A 22992-nucleotide genomic window follows, 5' to 3' on the forward strand; every position below is an offset into this window, starting at 1 on the left:
AACCTTTTTTGATTGAATTTAGGAAATATTCTAATAATTTGAGATACTGGATTTTTGACTTTCATGAGCTGTAAGCTCTAATCATCAAAATGAAAACAAAAAACTTTTGAAATGTTTTACTTTACATGTAATGAATCTAGAATATATGAAAGTTTCACTTTTTGAAATAAGTAACAAAAAAATAACTTTTTCACAATATTAAATTTTTTTTAGATGCACCTGTATGCATTTATAATAATCCGTTACATTTATATAGCGCTTTTCTGGGCACTCAAAAGAGATTTTACATGAAAGGGGGGAATCTCCTCAACCACCACCAATGTGCAGCATCCACCTGGATGATGCGACGGCAGCCATATTGCGCCAGAACGCCCACCACACTCCAGCTTACTGGTGGAAAGGAGACAGAGTGATGAAGCCAATCAGTGTATGGGGATGATTATGTTTATGATGAATGTCCAGCGCTCTCTCCACCCTCAATACCACGACTGAGGTGCCCTTGAGCAAGGCACCGAATCCCCAACTGCTCCCTGGGCGCCGCAGCATAAATGGCTGCCCACTGCTCCGAGTGTGTGTTCAAGGTGTGTGTGTGCACGTTGGATGGGTTAAATGCAGAGCACGAATTCCGATTATTGGTCACCATACTTGGCAGTAGTCTATGTCACTTCACCTCACTTAATTAGGAGGCCATGATGGTCAGAGGCCAATGGGGAAATTTGGCCAGGATGCCGGGGTTACAGCCCTACTCTTTTCGAAGGACATCCTGGGATTTTTAATGACCAGAGAGAGTCAGGACCTCGGTTTAAGGTCTCATCCGAAGGAGAGTATATATATATATATATATATATATAATGGTTGTATGTTGTACAATAACCTCCTTTAAACATTACATTTACAAATAAATGTGTAAAAATGTCAGTGTTGTTACAGATTTAAATGACAAAATTGTGGACTAACTTACTTTGATTCAACGGGATGAGATAATTCTCCAAAATAACAGTCATTAAGGCTAATTTACACGGACATTTGTCCTTCTCAGTTCTCTCTTTTCTAATGTAAGGATGAATCAAAAAGAACATCAACAATTTCCTTTGAGGATCATTTCAAGATTACATAATGCACATCTACCTGAGAGAAAGAGAGAAAGAAAGAGAGAGAGCAAGAGAAAGAGAGCGCAAGGGAGCGTGCTCTCCAAGTGCAGGTTTCTGGGTTGGCAGCAGAGCGCGCGAATAGAACGTGGCACGCGGAATATTGGCCAAAATTACCGCGAACTCAAACATCATCAGGAGACGCTCAGAGGAAAGGAACGAGAACAGTCGACGACGCCTATTTCCCTGAAACGTTCAAATTATCCGGTAAGTCTTCGAGTTTACATTAATTCTGCTGTCGCTGAATGCGCATATTTGTTTTCCTTAATGATTTTGCCGAACGCGTTCGCAATAGAATGTTCTAGTTTTGTTTCTTTAGATAATTCACCTGTGACTAAAACTAGAGGGTAGCACAAACTCTTTTCACAACTTCAAGAGGTTCCGCGCCAGTCATGTTTGTATTTACATATGTATTTGCAGGCTTGCACTTCCATCAGGTGAATTTTGTCAGTTAAATGTAAAAAGCACGTCAAATCTGTTTACATCAAACCCAAATCACTGCGTCTGCTGCGCGCAAGACACTGCAGTTTCTGTCGTTCGTTATTTCTTAACAGCAAAACCTTTCCTTTTCAGGCAAGTTCTGTAATTATTTATAAATAATAATGTTAATTAGAAGTTATAAGTACAGTGGACTCTGAGTTGAACTGTCCTTTTTATTTGACGAGAAATGTGCATTGTTGAATTAGCCTATGTGTGGTAGTGGTCAACAATATGCGGGTCATTTATTAAAACAGGTAAATCCTTGCTGGTAATAAACATTGCATGTGGATGCTCGCAGACTTGTGGTTATTAGATTTAAATGGTTTTTTTTTTTTTTTTTTTGCAGACTGTGACATCATGTAGCCTACCACCTGTGGTTCAAAGCTGCACATAATGCCATTTTAAAGTTTTTGTTTTAGCATCTGTAACTGAGTGGGGTTTGTTCTGGATAGCTAAAACATTGATATAATAATACCATTTGTATGTTCTTCAGATTTAAGTGGTTTAGAAATGTACTACATATACCTAAATTGTGTAAATTAGTGTCTGATACAAAGAGTGCTGGTTCAACCTTGCACACCATGGTGGGTTCCAACACTAATAAAAACATTTTCTTCTCTACTTTACTTTGTGTTCATCAGATAATAATATAGACCAAATACATAGTCTAGCATCTCTAAAAACATAACAGACAGCGCATGTCTATATATGTAAGTGTGGTGTGCACCTAATGTGCTTTTTTTGTGCGGAAATGGAACATACAGTGTTACAACCCTCCCCATCAGGTCAGGCTTGATCATTTTTTTAAACATGTAGTTGACAAAAGGCACGTGTTTGTGTGTGTGTGTGTGTGTAAAAGTCTATCTATATGCACATGTATGTGTGTGTTTGTAATAATGTTTTGCAATAACTGTTTGCACTTTTCCTATAGACTTCCACCATTTGATGAACGTTTAAACATTTTTATGTTTATCAAGGTTTTTTGTTTTGTGGTAATGGAGCTTAACTTGTATTTAACCTAGAATTTTCCTTTAAATGCTGTAAACCTGTAATTTAGTGGTCACAGTATTGTTTGAAAGGCCATTATTTCTTATGTAACAGCCAATGAGTGTTGCGCTAGTGTATGACAACACATTCCATTGTTTAGTTTTTACATTGTAAGTTATTTTTTTACTCATGAAAGAGGAAAATTGTAAGAAGTTTTTGTTGTCAAATGTGGTCAGTTTGTATAGTGTGTTCACCTCTTAATTTAATTTTAATTACCACCCCATAATGTTTAAATGAGTTCATTTAAACTTTTTTTTTTTTTTTTTTTTTTTACAGATTATGATGATGTTATGGCATCAGTAGACAGAATATAGCAAAACTGACCTTGCTCTCTGTGGTTCCCATAGAAGATTAGCACAAAGAATCCCGGACACTGTGTTTGTGTCAGTGTCTGTACAGTATGTGTGTGTGAATTCAACCCACGGGCTAAAACACCACCCACAACCTCTGTTCAAAACACCATCCTGTTCTCCAGAGCTCTTAGCAGGGCCCGTCATCCCTTTATGTAACATAACACCTGGCCCACCTCCACCCCCAGCCAACACCCGCACTGCACCAGAGGTGACAAACAAGAGCAACCCCCCCACCCCCACTGCAGATTTCCCAAAACTAAATCAAAACAATCCACTTGTATAATGGCTGACCACTGGCCACAGTAGTTGGAGGTGTCAGATCTAGCCGGATCTTTCTATTTTTACTCAACAACCTGTTGATCAGTTGTGGTTCAGGTGGAGGCTGCCAAAAAATACAATGGAACCAATTATAATCCAGTGGTTAGCTGTTTAGAGGGCCTAAATCAGTGTGCTTCTTCCACTGTTCAAGTGCCTGTTGCGGAAATATTAGTGTCAGAGTTTTGGCAATTTCTGAGTGATGTGTTTTTTTTTTTTTTGCATAATTTTGTGCTATAAATGACCATTTAAATGTTCAATAAGGTTTTATTTCAGAAGAAATGAATACGTTTACGTAAGAATGATGCATTAAATTAATCAAAAGTGACAAAAGCATTTGCAATGTTACAAAAGACTTCTATTTCAAATAAATGCTGTTCTTTTGAACATTCTATTCATCAAAGAATTCTGAAAAAAAAATAGAGTTTTGACAAAAATATTACACAGCACAAATGCTTTTTACCATTCATAATAATAAGAAATGTTTTTTGGGCACCAAATCAGCATATTATAATGATTTAGGAAGGAGCACATGAAACCAGATGCCTGGAGAAATTGCTGCTGAAAATTAAGAAACTAGAAAACAGTTTCAAATTGTAATTTTTTTTTTCACAACTTTACTATTTTATTCTATATTTGATCAACTAAAATGCAGCCTTGGTGAGCATACGAGGCTTTTTAAAAATCATATATGTACAGTATGTATTTGTTTATGTGGAATTTTGTGGAAAACAGAAAATAATAGTTTAATTCTGACCTTTATTCACAAGGTCCCCATGGCCATGGAGCACCAGGAAGTGTCAGAGAATTTTGATTTCCAGGCCTGGAAAATCATTTCAATTAATCAAATTAAGGGTTTTTAAATAAGTGAATATATAGTGATTATAACTTTATTCTAAGAAAAAGCTCTAAAATGTTTAATTGGTTAGAAAGTGTCTAGAGCAAGAAAGTGCAGTCTTTATAATTCTTTTTTTTTTAAGTCTTCATCCACAAATCACGAATGACTGGGAAGAGTCATACAAATTCATTGGTCAAAAGCTTTATAAAGAAGAGAAAATAAAGCAGTTTAAAAAGTAATAATGCAATTAATAATAATAATGCAAATAATTTAATGTGGAATATGCAATCGAATTCATGTTTTAGTTGTGAATAATGGAGAGATTCAATGGCAGAAACCATACAGCTTTGCCTTTAAGCATCAGTACTGTCATAACCTGACTTAGATTTAATCACCTACAGGAACATGTCTATAAAATAAGTGCTTAACACAGTGTCACTATTGCCGTAGCTGGGAGAGACGGCTTTTATCATGGGAGAAACGTCACTGAGATGCAGCCTGTGTGTGTTTGAGATAGCGAGATCTTGTCTGTTTTATTTCTGTCTAAATAGAAACCTCCAGTTGACACCAAATTCCCTGGAGCTGCTTCTAAGCATATAAAATAAGAGGACGAATATCACTGCATGTGTTTGTGTGTGTGTGTGTGTGTGTGTGTGTGTGTGTGTGTGTGTGAATCAATGAGAGAAACAGAGAGGCAAATAGAGAGATAGATTGGAGTAAAAATTACAGAAGACAAATGATAGGACTGAATCTACAGTTTCTGAGTTTTATGGTGGACCTCTTTAAAAAAAAGCATTACACACGACACATGCCCTCATTCATGCCCTAGAGTGTCTCAATCTGTCCTGTCTCCTGACAAAGACACTTATTTAGAAACTGATAACTTTATTTAACATGATTATGAGATGCAATCAACTGGTGCAAATGTGTTTAAACTGTTGGACTGTTTATTTTACATTTACATTCTATTTTTTATGAAAAAAAAAAAAAACTAAGATAAAACAATAACTTTAATTTCCTTGGTTAAGGACAGTAACTCGGCTTCAGAGAGTGACTCTCAGTCCAATGTCAGATTTAAAGGGGAATGTAAAATGAAGATGTTAATTAATATTTTACCCACCCACTCGTTTCATGAAGTCAACATTTCCATCATCATCTGGGGATGCATTAGTCCATGCAGGTCTAATGGAGCTGGGCTCCAGTCAGTGGATTTGAGTCATTAGTTTCACACAAGTTCAAGGGACATTAAAGCACCATATCTGCATAATACTTCCAGTAACAGTAGATAATAGTTCTCTTAGAAAGTCCATTTATTTTTTAGTATTAACATTAGCTTGAGTGCAGTTTTAATCAGATGTTCAGTAGGATTTCATTTATCATAATATCTTTTTTTTTTATATAGTGTTGGTCTTCATCCAGATGAGAAAATTGAGTCTCTGTCTTTGTAAACCAGGTCTTATATTGGTTTTTAATTAGAGTTTTGGCTTTAATTGTGTCTCTTTTTTAGGTTTAGATTTATAGTTTGAAAACATAGTTTGAGTTAGCATTGATAATATGGAATAGTGTCATGTGGAGCGATCGGATGGAGATGTTTTATCATATTACCAGCATTCAGGAGTTATTGCTTGCTGCTAACATACCCATCACCGATTCCCAAAACTAGCTCTAACTCAGCAAGAGAGCAGTCTGATGTAAGACATCCAAGTTATAGCTGGAGAATTTGAGACTTCTCTTGAGAAGTGCTGTTGTGGTTCTATCACTGCAAGCTAATACTTGAATAGCAGCCATGGAATAAAACAGAGCAACATCTTTGCTTTTATAGTCTGTTGGAATCCAGAAGCTATTGCTTTTCCCTCCTTTTTTGTTGCCTGGGAAACGGTGTTATCATGAGGCGGGTGCTTGTTGTTAAGTGATCCACCCTCAATGTTTTTCGGTGGAAGCATGCCCAGAACAGCCAGGAAATGAAGTTAACTGAGCAGTTCTCTTTGTTCAGTGCCATGGCATATCTCATTTCTCTTTTGTCTGTGAAGAACATTTTCTGAGAATTATGGGATGCGCAGAACTTACTTAAAAACAAATAACTTTCTTTTATTACTGATGATGCAAAGCCCTCTTATTTTCCAACCTCAACTACCTGTAGAGATAATTTTTCATGAACCAGTCAATTCCTGTAGTAGAATAATCCTTTCATGGTTAATTGATTGATTGATTCTTTTCACTGATACTTACAGACTTTGTATTGCTTTGTCTTTTCTTAAATTTTTTCAACTAATAGTTGCATTATTTTTATTAACCGTACAGTATATTTGATAATAGGCATTTTAGACACCAAGTTTGCCCTTAAGTGTTTCGTCTCCTGCAGCTGAATACCAACACTAAAACAGAGAAAAATGGCTTCATTTTTTTTTTTTTTATATAAGTTTTCACACTCTGTTTTCTCTGAATCTGAGCACAGTTGAGCTTAACCCATCTATCACAGCACAGATCATAATCTAAGAAACTTCATTTTGGTCATAACTCAATTTTGAAACTGCATTTTGCTTCTGCATCGAGGAATAGTACAGTGGGATTTCTCACCCACTCTCAAAAGTCAGGAATAATTATGAGTCTGGAAGTTTTAGTCATATTCCAAGGACACCTTATAAAGAGATTTTCATGAGTGCTTAAATGTTGAATTGTTTACTTGCGTTGTGCAGTGCTGCACAATAAGCAGCTCCCCTCCTCTTGAATCCATCAGCCCAACAACTACTGGCTGTACTCTAAAGCAACTGCACTGTACTGTACCACTGCATTTATGTATGACTGTAACCAAGGCAACAAACAACATAAGGAACAGAATGGACAGATTAACCGACTGGATGTGAAGCGATACACACATAATTCTTCCAATTAGCCATTCCTCAGAGACACAATTCAAGTCTTTTTGGGAAGGTTCTGACTGCACCAGCAGCTTGTGGCATTGTGGAGGTATTATAGACAGGTAAGATAAGATTCACTGCCCTCTTTGAAGCTTGTATTGTGCTCTTTGATGCTGTCCGTTGAGTCTCAGGAATGTTTTCAAGCATATTCCATATGACGATTACACTACAAAAAGTAGAGTTTTAATGTGGATGAAATGTGTTTAATTATTGTGTAGTGAGTTCCCGCATCATGATTTGTGTCAGAATTTATGTCTCCTTGGTGTAACACCAGAGGGAGTTTTTTGTGTGTGCGCGTCTTGGTGCTGTACTAAGCCATCTGGCACCTACTGTTTCACCACAGCTTGATAGAATTCACCCTTTGAAGAGACCTATAAATCATGCTGTCTGTTAGGTCTGTGGTGGCCATCTACAGGCCTCTATCTCTAGAAATCTGGTGTGTTGCATTATTTAATAGTGGAATGTTAGATATGACGTGTTTTTGACAGACGATGAGAAATTCTGTTCTCCGGAGCTGTACTTACCTTTAATTTTAAATGTATTTTAAACATAATTACTGTAGTAGGTTTTGTTAACAGTGTACTTGGCAGAAAAGGGATTCACATTTGGTAAATTAAGTCGTACCTTCCTCAGATTATTTGCTTTAAATATCATTTACCTATAACTTAGGTTGCTTGATACTTTTTTCCTTGGAGCACAGGAGGGTTTTCTTATGGAAATGTCAAAGCTGCTGTAGATAAAATGAAACAGCTGTCAATATTTGTTGCAGTTAAGCTGGTTTAGTTTAAAAGTTAATCATATAATTATAATATATGAAAAAATGTATTGTGTTTGTTTCATTTATTTATTTCCTGATTTTCCTACAGCAAATAAGCAAGCAAGTTATCATGCATATTTTGATTGATATTACATTGATATTGTAATCACACAAATGTTTTGCTTTGGATCAGAATCAAAAATTTGCTCAGATAAACAGACATGTCATCACGGCAGAGATGAGGCTGCATTTTTAGCAGGTTCACTTTGAGAATTAAAAAATCTTCATAGAAAAAGTAATAAATGAAAATTAAGTGCAGTAACTAATTTTCTTGGAAGTACAAGTTTCCATCTCACTGGACTGATGGTTAACTGTGGAGGAGTGACAGCTCAAAGACATGAACTAAATCCTGGCTTTGTGTTTGTAAAGAGAGGTTATCTTTCCTTTTTCAAACAGTTCAAATGTTTAATATATTACTATTTGAAAAATCACTTTGACAAGCTCTCAGAAATGGACAAAAAAGACTGAGATGCTCTTATTAAGAAAATCTGAAAAGAATAGCCTATTTCATATTGAGTCACTAATACAAATGCAAGGTGTATTTTTCCTCATTTGAGTCATATTATGAATAGCTTGCATTACTTTGCACATCATGAATCCAACTATATTTCACACCACAATATCATTGTGAAGAATATTGTGGATAATGTGGTAAATAACACCAGATAAAAGTGCTTTTGCTGAGTTGGAAATGATAAACAAGTAAATGAGTTGTGAGCTTACTGTAAATGAGTTCAGTGCTCTGAATGTAGATTAGCTGGGGTCATCTAGGGTTTATGCAAATTTCATTCCTCCTCCTGATTTATGTAAATCGGTGGGGTATTTATCTAATGTATTAACACAATTGAGTGTAATATCTCGCAAAGATTGTAAGCTTGAAGTCTCAGGTTCTGATGCCCATCATTAGTTCATAGCCCTGTGGGAAGGTCAGTTTAACAACTGGACTCTGGAAAGAACACAAAAGCATTCATAATCCTACATCTAACTTTCAAACTAGTCAGTTTGATATTAAAAGGCTTTTATGTTTCATCCACATTTGAAAAAATGAAGTTGATACGTTTCTTAAAACTACTTGAAACCAAAAAAACTAAAAGCAAACCCAGACTGTAGATTCCTTTGTTTAGGAAAACGTTTCTAGGCCATTTACGTAAATGGGTGTAATCAATAATTTTCTTTTAGACTCAGAAGCTGCAGTTAGGTTGCAGATTTATCTTTTTTGAGGCATATGGATGTCTCAGGCTGTAAACATGACAAATTTGGCCTTGAAGTTTAATAAATATTTAGTCACCTAGCAGTTTTGTGTTATGGCAATAGTTTGGAAAGGGCTGACTATACATTATCTCACTTATTTCTCACCAAATAAATAAATACCTGAACATGTAATATTGACTTAAGTTTATTTATTATTATTATTATTATTATTTTACAATTTAACTGTATAATATAGCTTCCATTTAAAACAAAAATGCAATCAATTACTGTAAATTACTATCAGCCCAGCAACAAGCAAATCTCCTCAGAACTACAGTCGATAAATAAGATGCAAGATGATGCCAAAATATCTGAGTGCTGAATGCCACGATTGTCCAATCAGAATCGGGTAATCCAGAGATCTTTGTAAAAGAAGCGTTTATAATGTCCATGATTATGCACAATCATCTTTTGTCGTATGATTGGGGACAATTCCCTTGTTTTTAATCAAACCTCAGCTTTCATGGCCAGAGAACATTTACAACACACAGCCTAATGCTATGATTGTGCCAAATGAGAGACACAACAACATGATGCACCATCAATTAGATTACTAAGTACCCATTTCTAAAAATAAATTCATCCATATGAATGTGTTTTGATAAATAATGTCTGTCTCCGTTTGTTGACTCACAGCTAATTGATGTTATGTCTCTTCATTTGTTCGATTGCTGCAAGATAGCATGATTTTTAGCTAAGAGGAGAATAAAACACTCTTGTTATGGCCGATGGAGGCTTTATGGCCAATTTAGTGTAGTAAATGCTCAAATGGCACTTTGCTAATTGAACGTAGACAGACACATAATGGAATTACAGGATAAATTGTAACAGGGCTATTGTAAGACATTGACGTCTATCTCTTTGTTTCCACAGGCAAATCTGTCTGGTTTTAAATTGATTTTGCTTTTCCATGTCATTTTGTGTGTTTTTTTTTTTTTTATACTGCTCAGAGGATATTTTATTGCTGAAATGTTACACTTATAGTTTAAGAGACTTAATTGAGTTCTTAGTTATGTTTGTTTAGTTTTCTTTTTTAGATGTTTAAAGCAGAAACAACATGAGATAATGCTGAATAGCAAAGTATTGTAATTCTAGAATCTCTAACTTTGATGTTTTGTCAAATCTGAGCACAGTTTGAGACACTGTTGATCTTTTTCTCAAGAGAAATATGGTCACAGAGACAAAAGTCTTCATTTGCTCTCTTTAAACTCATTGAGCAGATCTCATTTATGTTTTATCTTTCTGATGAGTGCTTTCAGCTTAATGGTAAAACCATAGTACAGTTATTCAGTCAAGGTAAACTCATGCCATCACACGAATGAATCCAAACATCATTATTTGTTTGAACAGTGCTGGTCCTGAAACCCTTCCAAAATCTTATTTGATGTTAAGCTCAGTAGGCTGCTTTAGTTAGGAACACTATATGGCTTTGCAAAATGTCTTATAGAAAAGGCTGAGTGACAGCATATAGACACGGCTGGCAGCTCTGCAGAGAGAGAGCCAAACAATGCCCAAGGCTTTAAACTGAATGTTCAGCTTTGTAGAACACAGACAGCTTCCACGGCGAGAAGACACATGCGTGCACACAAATACTGAAGCTGGATTGCATAATTTATCTGAAACAAGGTAAAGGGGTTATATTTTGTCTATTGCTTTCTAAAGACCAAGTATAAGAAGCAGAGATGACCCTATAATCCTCAGAAGATTTCGACGAGCGTCTAAATGTGTTATGTACCTGCTGATAGAAGCTTGAGTAGCTCTTCAGCAAGAAATGTTTAGAGGAGCTTTTCATTTACAAATTTGCTCACCAGAAATGTGCTTAAAAATGGGAACAGATTTCCTTGGTGTCTCGCATCTGTCCTTTTCCTGACTTCTGCAGCCAAAGAAAAAGTGCAGCTGCCACTGAGACAGTATTGTCCAAATTATTCTTTTATATGTTTATTGTGTTACCTAATGGACTCTATTCTGTTTTATTACTTGCAATGATTGCATTTTTGCATGTACCTCAGATGTGATAAGAAACATTAAAAATTTAATCTCTTAATATCTATTTCCTAGACAGCAGTGAGTTTAAATGGAGAGCAAATCGAAACTTGAGAAATTTCAAAAGATTTCAGTGTGAACTCAAACATTTTTTACTATGATGTTCCAAGATTATCTGAGTTATGCTTTTAAAATGCATTTTATGGTCTCTAATAAAATAAATATTCCTCTTGGTGCTTTTTTTTCCAGTGTGTTGACACAGAAATGTCTTGCATGAATGTAAATGAGCTTTTGATCATATTTATTTTAGTTGAATAGACCTTAGTCAGGTTAGATGCCATTCTGAATTTTAGAAATGCACCGGCCATCAATTAGAGCCGACTGATTTTTGCTCAAAAACCTGTGATTGGCAACCTGCTTTTGTTTTATTTTGGGTGATCTCTTTTCCTGACTTGCACACAAAATGCATTGCAATCATTTCCAAAGATGTAATTTGTATGGAAATATTAAGTCTGTAAGCAGGACATTAACAGAGGCCAGAGATGGGACATGCTGAAGATAAGAAAATACTGTACAAGACAGTGCAAAGCTCATGTGTGCCATAATGGAAGAAAACTGAAAATACTGAATTGGGAGTGGGGGTATCTGCGTACCTCTGAAGGGAATGACTGTCTTCAAAAAAAGTTTTGATGGCGTTTTCTTTTCTTCTTACCTTCGTATAATGCCTATTAAAGTAGTGTTTATAAGCACAGCAATGAAAATGAGGCTGTGAGGGACATACAATCTTTACTGTGGCACAATTTTCTCACAACTTTTATCTACTGAAAGTTTTTATATTTATTCCAGAAATACTGTCAGCTGAGCAATCGGTATGTTGTTAAACAACAGTACAATCCATTAAACCCACTGTACTTACATACCTCGTCTCAGTCCATCCCTCAGACTTGTTTACATTCATGTCAAAAATTGAATATGTCGCTACCCTAACTAAAGCCCAGCTCACACTGTGCGACTTTGGCCACGATTTGTTCGTCTGAGACAAATTTAGAAAATCCTAAAATCCTAAAAGATTCCTATAATCCTAGGCTAAAATCGGTTGTCTAGATCGCTGTTTTGACATGTTCACCGACAGCCGATTAATGGCTGTTGCGATCAATTTTTTCCTCCAATTAAATTCTGGCAGTGTCAGAAGATTTCAGACACTTTCCTGCAGTGTGACATCTCCTACGACGACCGTCAAACCAAGAACCAATAGGAGCACTGAACTTGATGACGCAATTAGCGCGACAACTTCAAACCATTCATTATTTGTAAAAAACAATATATGTACAAAGTAAAGTTTACTTAAAGTTTATTTATTAAGGGGCAGGATGTTTAAACTCTAATAACAAAATTACCTCAAGTTCGCTCTATAGAACTGGAAGTCCATAAAGTCCTCTTTTGCCCAGCCATGACTTGCTCCACACACGCCGTCTTTTTTTTTATTTATTTTTTTTTAACATCAAGGCATGTAATTAATAAAACTAACGCTACACGTTGCTGTTGTTTGCTAGCTACCATTATAGCGAGAGAACGTGGGTCACGTAATGATGACGTAAAACTCCGGACAAGTCTTTTTTTTTTTTTTTTTTTTTTTACTCCGGACAAGTCTTCTTGAGTACGTCCGTTTTTATCGCATCTTGACTGTCGTACAGTCTGACATTAAGACAACTGAGATCCTACAGTCTGACATGGGGATCATGTTCGTACAGTGTGACAAGCAGCAATCGCAAAAGACTATTAAAAATTGCACAGTGTGAGCCCGGCTTAAGGTCTATTGATATTTTTAGATGAAACATGGTTTTAAAATCAAAATTGCAATGGTAATACCTTGTTACAAAAAATACTAACAAAGTGAAAAAATAAATAAAAAGCATGCCACAGGCAAATAGAGTTAATCAAAATGGTAGCATGCGCACTAAACATTCCCAATTTAGTTTTTTAAACATCTCTTCTCCACACTGTCTTTAAAGTGCTTCTCTCCCCTCATTACCATGCATGTATTGGCTTTGCAAAGCCAGTGTCTCCTGCAATCATAGGGGCCAAGGGGAGATTAATTAGAGACCTTGGTGCTCCTGTGACGGGCAAAGCAAACAGCCTCTTGCTCAGCCTGTAATTTATGTAATGCCTCCTTTACTGTGGATATCAGAAATGGCCTTTTTTTGGTCGATACTCTGGCGCTGGGTGGTAATGATGCTTCTGACTGCTCTCCTGCCTTTTCTGGACTATTCTGGGAGAGTGGAGGAGAGAAAATAGGATGTTTTTGTACTGTAACATCAAACAAAGAGTTTCAGAGTAAGTTCAAGCCCAGCAGAGTTCAGAGGCGTGCAGTGCATGTGAACTATTGTGCTGGTTTTTGTCTTGGTTCTTTGTTAATGTTGAAAGCCCAAAGCCTTTAGAGACAAACTCTGGTCACATTATCCGGTCGAGCTTCAGTGTGATTGAGGACTGTCATGGTGTTTGGCAAATTGTTGGGTCAGACCCGAGTAGCGGTGCAATTGTACTGCCAGCCTGATGTGTAATTGCTTGTTTGTGTGGGGCCTTTTGTTGTTTGTTTCAGTGCGTTGTACTGCGATAGATAATGGCTGTCCTCCCAGCTCTCAAAACAGTAAAGCGACATTTTTAGAAGAATTGGCAACAGTTTTGAGAGTTCATATGCTCTTCTGAGAAGCTTAAACTAATGGAGTGTCACATGATGTGCTGCATAAGGTGAATTTAGCACTGGTAGGGGTCTGCGGGATTTTAGGCTCTGCATGTAGTGCATTTAGATTTGATCACTTTGTTCTTCTTTGGTTGTTTCACTAGTTCTCTAGTTAATTTTAATGTTAAACCCTGTAGTGTTTATTACCCAAGGAATACCCCCTAGGAAACCTCCAAAATAAGTGCACATTAAAGCAAGTACTAACACAAAGAGAAAATGCTATCAAGCTATCCAGTGCTTATATAAAGAAAATGAATACATGTTTTTGATGGCCAAATGATATACATTTTTTGTGTAAAATCGATTGCAACTGTAAGAGCAACCGTCTTGGTACTAGATCAAAAAGATAAAAAGTTATCTTGTCAGTTGTTCTTAAAAATCTAATTTGGTTTAAAGTTTCACTCAGAGATATATCATTTTGCAGATAAAATGGGTCACAGCCTCGTTTTGTCTTACAGACAATTATTTACCCCAAAATGAAAATTGTCATTAACTTACCCTCATGTCAAATTTGTATGACTTTTTTCCTGGAATATGAAGATATTTTTAACCCTTGTGCTGTGCTGAAAATCCTTTAGCTAATTTGGTGTTCTAGGTCAAAATCTGATAGGCCTTTTAAAGATTACTTATAAATCTTTCATTATACTATATTATTACTAAATCACCATTTTTTTCAACTTGTCTTCTTATGTATACACAGTCATGGCCAAAAATATAGGCACCCTTGGTAAATATGATCAATGAAGGCTGTGAAAATGAATCTGCATTATTAATGCTTTTGATCTTTTATTTAAAAAATTCACAAAAATCTAACCTTTCATTGGATAATAAGAATTTAAAATGGGGGGAAATATTATGAAATAAATGTTTTTCTCTAATACACATTGGCCACAATTAACGGCACCCTTTTATTCAATACTTTTTGAAACCTCCATTTGCCAGTTTAACAGCTCTAAATTTTCTCCTATAATGCCTGATGAGGTTAGAGAACACCTGACAAGAGATCAGAGACTATTCCTTCATCCAGAATCACTCCAGATCCTTCAGATTCACAGCTCCATGACGGTGCTTCTTCTCTTCAGTTCACCTCACTCATTTTCTACAGGGTTCAGGTCAGAGGACTGGAATGGCCAGCAGAAGCTTGGTTTTGTGCTCAGTGACCCATTTTTGTGTTGTTTTTGAGGTTTGTGCTTGGATTATTGTCCAGTTGGTAGATCCAAACATGGCCCATTATAAGATTTCTAACAGAGTCAGTCACTTGTTGATTTTTTATCTGTTGGTATTTGATAGAATCCATGATGCCATGTGTCTGAACAAGATGTCCAGGACCTCCAGCAGAAATATAGGCCCACAACATCAAAAATACAGCAGTATATTTCATTGTACACATGGGGTACTTTTTTATCCCTGTGTGCACCAAAGCCATCTTAAGTGTTTGCTGCTAAAAAGCTCATTTTTTTAGTTTCATCAGTCGTGTCTGACAACTGAATATGCTGGAGATTGTTTTTGGATGAGCTAAGATAATTTTTCTTGAAACCCTTCCAAACAACATGTGGTGATTGATGTAGGTGCTGTTTAACAATTTTTTTAAAGGCTTTCTGACCCTGAGACCCAACTATTTTCTGCAATTCTCCAGCTGTGGTCCTTGGAGAGTCTTTAGCCACTCAAACTCTCCTCCTCACCGTGCATTAGGATGATATAGGCACACGTCCTCTTCCAGGCCGTCTCGTAACATTTTCTGTTGATTGGAAATTCTTAATTATTGCCCTGATGGTGGAAATGGGAATCCAATTCACTGCTCTAGCTCTTTTCTTAAAGCCACTTCACTAATTTGTGAAGCTCAATTATCTTTTGCTGCACATAAGAAATATATTCTTTGTTTTTCTCATTGTGATGGATTATTAAGGGAATTTGGGCTTTGTTTTCCCTCCTATTTATATTTCTGTGAAACAGGAAGCCATGGCTGGATAATTTCATGTTCATAATCACCCTGGAGTGCTCAAAATTGTGAATATGAATGGGAATATACTTCAGAGAGATTTTACTCATAAGAATTTCTAGGGGTGCCAATAATTGTGTCCAACGTGCATTTGAGAAAAACATTTATTTCATAATGATATTTTCCCCCCATTTTAAATTCTTATTATCCAATGAAAGGTTAGATTTTTTGAATTTTTTTAATAAAAGATCAAAAGGATTAACAATGCGGATTAATTTTCACAGCCGCCTTTGATCATATTTACCAAGGGTGCCGCTATATATATATATAAATTTATTTGTACTTTTTTTTTGCTTGTTTATGTGTTCCACAGTAGAGATACCCTCATTCAGGTTTGGAAAGATATGAGGGTAAGTAAATGATGACAGAATTTTCATTTTTAGGAAGACTATACCCTGAAATGTTTTATTTTAATAGGACCCAAAATCACTCTTATCATTTGATATCCTAATGCAATTAATTCGAGATGAGTGTCTTTTATCTTTCTGGTGTCCCTGCGGTCTTTTCCTTTCACTTGCTCTCAGATCTGTAATAAATAAGCATGATTACTGCATGTTCAAAGAATCTGAATTTTTCAGAGCTACTTCCTGCCACAAGTGGAAATTGTCACTTTTAGAATAAATTGTAGGCATCACTCATGTGTGGTTATGAGAGTGCTGTCTGCCAAATCTCTCTCTCCCCCTCTTTCTCGCTCTCAGATAAATGAGAATTTATTCTTCCTCTTTGAGTTCTGGCTTAGACGGAGAGAAAAGCACAGGGAGCTCAATGGAAGAAAGAAAGAAAGAAACAACTGCGTGTATTTTAATTGTCAATGAATGAGCGGCATCTCAAGGCTTCACAGCAAAAACTCTCTTCATAATTTATTAAATTCACACCATCATGAACACGCACATCAGTGGCCTTTCAAAACATTCACAATTAAAATGTGCACTCAAACATTCTCTAGTCATCAACGATATAGTACATTGAGAGGCTGATAATTTGCTTGGTAATGTCGAATGTGGGGTACAGGACGATTAGACTTTTTTTGTCTCTACATTATAATTGCTGTGACTGTGGCTTAGTTCATGTTTTTGCTTGTATTGCTGTGTATTTTTATATACCATTAAAAAGTTTGTGGTCGAAGTCTCTTATGGTCACTACGGCTGTATTTATTTGATCAAAAACAAAGTAAATACAGTAATATTATGAAACATTATTTCACTTTAAAATAACATTTCTATTTAAATTTCAAAATTTAAAATAGCTGTTTGATATATATATATATATGCACACATGCACACACGCACACACACACACACACACACACACAATAATACAATGTTATTAGGAAATATTTGTGTTTTTTGCCCATGTAAAACTCATCAATTTGGTGCTAGGGTATTTAGAATGCTGCTAGAGTATTTTTTTTTTTATTATTATTGTTACTGGCACAAATTTTATTCTGGTCCCTAGAAATAGCTTGGGTCTCTCCTTTAATGTAAAACAATCATAAGCAACCAAACAAAAATCATAAGCTCTGTTGCTTAGAGAAGTAATAGCACCCCTCTCCTCAATAAATGTCATGCTTGAGATGTCCATATCATTCATTCCCATAACATGACTTTTGAAGGACCATTAAATAACTTTTTCTGTGGTTGTTTTCTAGGGTAGGAGCAGCCATGCCATTTGGCTGTTTGACTCTGGGAGAGAAGAAGGACTACAACAGTCCTTCAGAGGTCACCGATAAGTATGACCTGGGACAGGTAGTGAAATCGTAAGTACCAATCTATGGTTATGTCTATCTTTTGTTTTGCTCTTGTTTATAGTAGTCTTTTTGTGCAAAATATATGCTCCTAAATTTTCTAATTTTAATTTATACTTTTTTTCTATGTGTAAATTAGATTCTAAATCCCAGATTTTCAATGTTGACTCAACAGCACTGTATATGTGTTTGTATCATCTTCATTAATAGGGAGGAGTTTTGCGAAATCTTCAGGGCAAAGGACAAGAACACACTGAAAATGTACACCTGTAAAAAGTTCCTGAAGAAAGATGGAAGAAAAGTACGAAAAGCAGCCAAAAACGAGATCCTCATCTTGAAAATGTACGTTTTCCACGCAGGTTATTTATACAATCCACATTCTAGCAAAGAAAGGTGCTTGCAGATGGTGCTCCGTGTTGAAATTTGTTTAGCAAGAGTAGCAGAATGCAGTCGACTCTTTACCATGCAATGATTTTATTTTTGCAGATAGTCATGATTTCTTTTCACTTTCTACTCTGCTTCCTTTCACAGTGTCACAGTTTCTCTCTTGCTTTCACTCTGTTTCTTCCCGCAGGGTGAAGCATCATAACATCCTCCAGCTGGTAGATGTCTTTGAGACGAGAAAAGAGTACTTCCTCTTTTTGGAGCTGTAAGTGCTTTGAAATTTTCGTATGTGAGAGTGAATTAGAAAGTACGAGAGTGTGAATGGATACTTTTTGCATTTATTGTGTTTTAGATTTAAAATTGAACCAAAATGAAAATCCTGTTATCATTTACACACCCTCAGTTGTTTCTTGTTTTTCTTCAAGATGGATAGGGATGTGGAATATAGAATATACTATTTTGGCAATAATAAAGTGGATTATTTATTTATTTATTGAGCTGGGGTTGTACTGGAGACAATTTTTAAAATTCTTCTGTATCTTTATCCTGTTAATATTGTAAAAGTCAACAGATTATGCAAATAAAAACGTAAATTAAAAAAATTCTGTGGCCACTGGGGATTTCAAGCTGCAAATGGTTTAGATTTTGACAAAATTTTCATTTTTTAGATGAACTCCTTCATTGCATAAAGATGCGTTTGCATTTGTTTCTTGATCATTTCTTTCTTTAAGCTAAAAAAAATTTGTACAGTCATTATATTACAAGGAAAATTTTGACTCTCTCATGAATATTTGGCTTCATGGTTTTTTACTTCAGGGCCACAGGAAGGGAAGTGTTCGACTGGATCTTAGACCAGGGCTACTACTCAGAACGTGACACCAGCAATGTGATCCGGCAGGTGCTTGAGGCTGTGGCTTACCTGCACTCTCTTCACATCGTGCACAGAAACCTAAAGGTGACTTGGGGCTTTACTACCATCTAATGGTCTCCACATGGTATTGCACCAGAATGCAACCTCAGACTCAGACTACAACATTTCAGGAGACAGAGGTTTATTAGATAAACTAAAGGGTTCATTTATTTCAAAGAACAATTCATACTATCATCAATGACATGTCTTGCATCTAGATTTTTAATTAAATATATAAAACTTCTGATTCTTATAAAGGCTTTGCTATGTGAAATGTTTTGGGTTTATACAACTGATTGCATTTACTACTATATTTTCTCACTCTGTCAGCTGGAAAATCTGGTCTACTACAACCGTCTGAAGAACTCTAAAATTGTAATCAGCGATTTTCACCTGGCCAAACTGGAAAATGGTCTTATCAAAGAGCCATGTGGCACACCAGAGTACCTTGGTAAGAAAAAGTGTCAAATCTTTCAGATGTAACTGCACCCTATATTGTGAATTATGGTTATTAATACAAATATACTGATCGAATTATAATATATTAGTGTCAATGATGTAAAATTAGTTATATATTAATAATAACAATATAGAAATAATAAAACAGACAATTAATTCAAAACACACCTTTCATCATTCCTGAATTACATTACAAAAATGTATTTTTACTATCACAAATGTGTTCATGGGTCTTCATGTTTGTACCACTTGAGATTGTAGTCATTGCATCATAAATGTTTAGCAAAAAAAATTATTAAACCAACATTAATACCAAAATTACATGTCTAGGAACACTATAATATAATTGAGTGTTTTGCATATGTTATATTTTATATTTGTGTTTGACTCATTATCATAATTCAGGCTTTCTCTTATAGCTCCAGAGGTGGTCGGCAGACAGAGATATGGCAGACCGGTGGACTGTTGGGCCATCGGGGTGATCATGTACATCCTGTGAGTTCATGCATCATCATCTATATACATTTCATTAATTGTGTGAGATGGTCCAACATATTCATTTCATTGTGCTCTTGAACCAGATCTTTATTTATTAGTAGACCCCGTAGATGTCTGTTTTGGAGTCACTTGCCCGACACAGAGACATGAGTTCATCAGCATGTACATTCCATTTCCTGTTGTCACATTTCGTGTTAGATCATCACCACTCTGTAAGTGCACAGTATTTCCTGTATCTGTTTCTTTCCCTAATCCCTCCTCAACAATCAATTGTTGTTCATTTGGTGTTATGGTCCTAATTAATTCCTTGCCCTATGAAATTTTAATGCTTTGGTCATATTATTATTTTCAACAGACTGTCAGGAAACCCACCTTTTTATGACGAGACAGAAGATGACGATTATGACAATCATGATAAGAACCTGTTCCGGAAAATTCTGAATGGAGACTTCGAGTTTGACTCACCCTATTGGGATGACATCTCAGATTCAGGTACAGTACACAAATCACTGTACAGCAGGTGTGAGACGGATCTGTGGGATTCTGATCAGAACACAAATTCAACTATTCAACAAATTCTTTGCAGCAAAAAACCTTGTTGCATGTTTAATGGAGGTGGATCAGGACCAAAGACTGACCGCACAGGAAGCCATCAATCATGAGTGGTAAGGAGCCCTTGCCAGTACAAAATCTACATTTTCTAATTTATCTGCAGTTTAATTAAAAAAAATAACAGCTATGAATCTCTTTTTCTTTTTTTTTAGGATATCTGGAAATGCAGCCTCAGACAAGAACATCAAAGATGGTGTTTGTGCTCAGATTGAGAAAAACTTTGCTAAAGCTAAATGGAAGGTAAGGTCTTACTAACCTCATTTGTGCCAAATTTCAGTGTGTTTATGGACTAAAATATTTTAATTTAATAATAATTGAAATTATTAATTTTTAGTTAAACATATTATATTAAAATATTATTATTATTTGTTATCCAGAAAGCTGTTCGTGTGACCACCATGATGAAGAGACTCAGGGCTCCAGATCAGAGTGACTCTGGAGCCTCTAGTCCTGCAATGGGAGCCTCAGGAGGACCTGTTACCCCCAGCACCACCCCTGTTCCCCTGGCTGCCACACCAGTGCCTCCCTGCACCGCCCTGGATCACCCCGAGGCCCAGACACAGGAGACCTCGGCTCCAATACGGTGTAATGGAGAGATACTGACATGCCAGCAGCGTAGTGGGGAGACTAGGGAGGAATAGAATGACTGATTACATTCAGGCAAATATAGTGGCAAAAAGAGCAGCACCTACACACTGCATATAAATTTATATTGAAATCTAATGGTGGAGCAAAGTTCAGTTGTGCTTAAAAGCTTGATCGCCATTTTACATTTTCATGTGTGCATAATGCTGTAATCTAGGAAGACTTTAAAATGTAAATCCCAGATCCGTAGTAGTCTTATCTGTATTTTCTTAAATAGCTTTATCAAAGAAATATTATTTGTTACTTCTGAAGTACTCTGTGATTGGTTAATTCAAATCAATTTAAAAAATCCTCATCAAACCTTTGCTACCATCTTTTTAAGGGTATTATACAAAATAAGATCCAGTACCCGGATGAAGATTATTTATTTAGTTCTTAGATTTACTTTGAAACATTTCATTAAAAGTTTATGTTGTTCAAATATTTTCAGTTGTATTTATTACATACCTAAAACTTGATTTTTTTTCCCCACATTGCAAAGAGCAAAGGAACATAAAAAATAAATAAAAATAAAAATTACAGCCTCAAAAGATGAATCTTAAAGCCATTAAATAAGATAATTAACAAACACAAACAAACAAACAAAAGAACAATTATCACAGCAGAATATTATATGTCTGCATCAAAATAATGGTTGGACTTTAATGTAGAATTTCATATGATCCAGAAGAGCCCGGCTGCTGAATTAAAATTAATATTAATATTTTGTGTCATAATATTGGCTAACCAGCAACTAAAACTGCTGCTGTACTTCACTCATGTACAAGTCGTGTTTTTGTCAATACTATCATCAATATAATATTACTCAGTGTTTTTGTACTGCTGAATCATGTTTCTTTTTATTTTGCTGTACAATCTTACAAAAAATGATGTAGCTCTTTTTATTCAATCTGCCCTTATATCCGTATTCTAAAGAGCACTGCATTTTATATAGAATACATCTGGTTTCATTGAGTCTGATATGTTGAGGCCTAAGGGTTTCCAAACGTTCTGTTAATGTGCAGTACAAACAAAGCAATATGAATATTGCTGTAATACTGTGAAACTGCTATACAGGTGATAAGATGTTCCTGCCATATTTCATACAGGTAGCCAAGCAATTTGCTCTCAATGGTTGTTTGCGTACTCGATCTTATAGCTGTATATTATGTTCAGTTATTCAGTATTCTGCCTAAAACCCAGACCTTATTTTTACTGTCCATGTGGAGAGAGAGGAATCAAAATGTCCTTGAACTGCAAATCCTGCTGTAGCTCATGTCCATTATGGCATAGTTATTTGTTGTTTATGGTTTGTTTTAATAGATTGTCTTTGGCATGGTCACATGTTTATTTTTTAAGCATTTGCTAAATATACTCCCCCATTGTATACAGCTTCACTGAGTTGTATCTGGTAGTATTATCTCAGTAATGTAAAAGGAACTATACTCGGTACATTTGGACCTCTGTGCATTAGTTTGACCTCAATTGAAAACCTGTTTAGCCTATGATTTCCTCTTTATGCACTGACGGCAGGCTCTGTAAACACTGAAATATATTTTCTGAGAAAAGTTTTCATAGAAGACAGAGCAGAAAAACAAGTGATTAAAATGAGTAAAATGTGTGATTCATCATTTTCATGTACCAGCTCAGTCTAATGTGTTTGTCACTGTTTGTGGCTTGTGTATTTTGTTACTCGATATGCAGAATAAATGTTTTTGGACAGTGTATGTTTCCATGGAGTTTCTTTTTTCTGGTCTAGTACTAAATTTAAACAAAAAGTCCTGATTTATATGTCCCCTGATTCACTGCAGTTGCTATATTGTTTACAGTGAATGTGTATTGGCTGCACTAAAAATGTAATACTTTTATTTA

At 35.8% G+C, this 22992-nt stretch overlaps 1 protein-coding gene across 1 annotated transcript; it reads left to right on the plus strand.

The window, feature by feature from the left end:
• Window positions 1-1138: 1138 nt before the first annotated feature.
• On the plus strand, window positions 1139-22845 carry LOC306878728 (caM kinase-like vesicle-associated protein). The gene is made up of 11 exons (XM_079431236.1): window positions 1139-1355; window positions 17538-17645; window positions 17844-17975; window positions 18208-18282; window positions 18834-18972; window positions 19258-19378; window positions 19806-19881; window positions 20240-20376; window positions 20471-20549; window positions 20649-20736; window positions 20874-22845. Exons 2-11 carry the CDS (start codon window positions 17551-17553, stop codon window positions 21135-21137), a joined length of 1206 nt encoding a protein of 401 aa, XP_079287362.1. The 5' UTR covers window positions 1139-1355; window positions 17538-17550; the 3' UTR covers window positions 21138-22845.
• The last annotated feature ends 147 nt before the right edge of the window (window positions 22846-22992 follow it).

The sequence above is a fragment of the Barbus barbus genome (genome assembly GCF_936440315.1).
Source record: "Barbus barbus genome assembly, chromosome: 13".
NCBI lineage: Eukaryota > Metazoa > Chordata > Actinopteri > Cypriniformes > Cyprinidae > Barbus > Barbus barbus.

Excerpts from the sequence above, each read along its gene's own strand:
- LOC306878728 (XM_079431236.1), top strand. The coding sequence starts at position 17,551 with ATGCCATTTGGCTGTTTGACTCTGGGAGAGAAGAAGGACTACAACAGT. Across the intron at positions 20,377-20,470 it reads GGATGACATCTCAGATTCAG|CAAAAAACCTTGTTGCATGT; the intron begins GTACAGTACACA and ends AATTCTTTGCAG. Across the intron at positions 20,737-20,873 it reads TTGCTAAAGCTAAATGGAAG|AAAGCTGTTCGTGTGACCAC; the intron begins GTAAGGTCTTAC and ends TTTGTTATCCAG.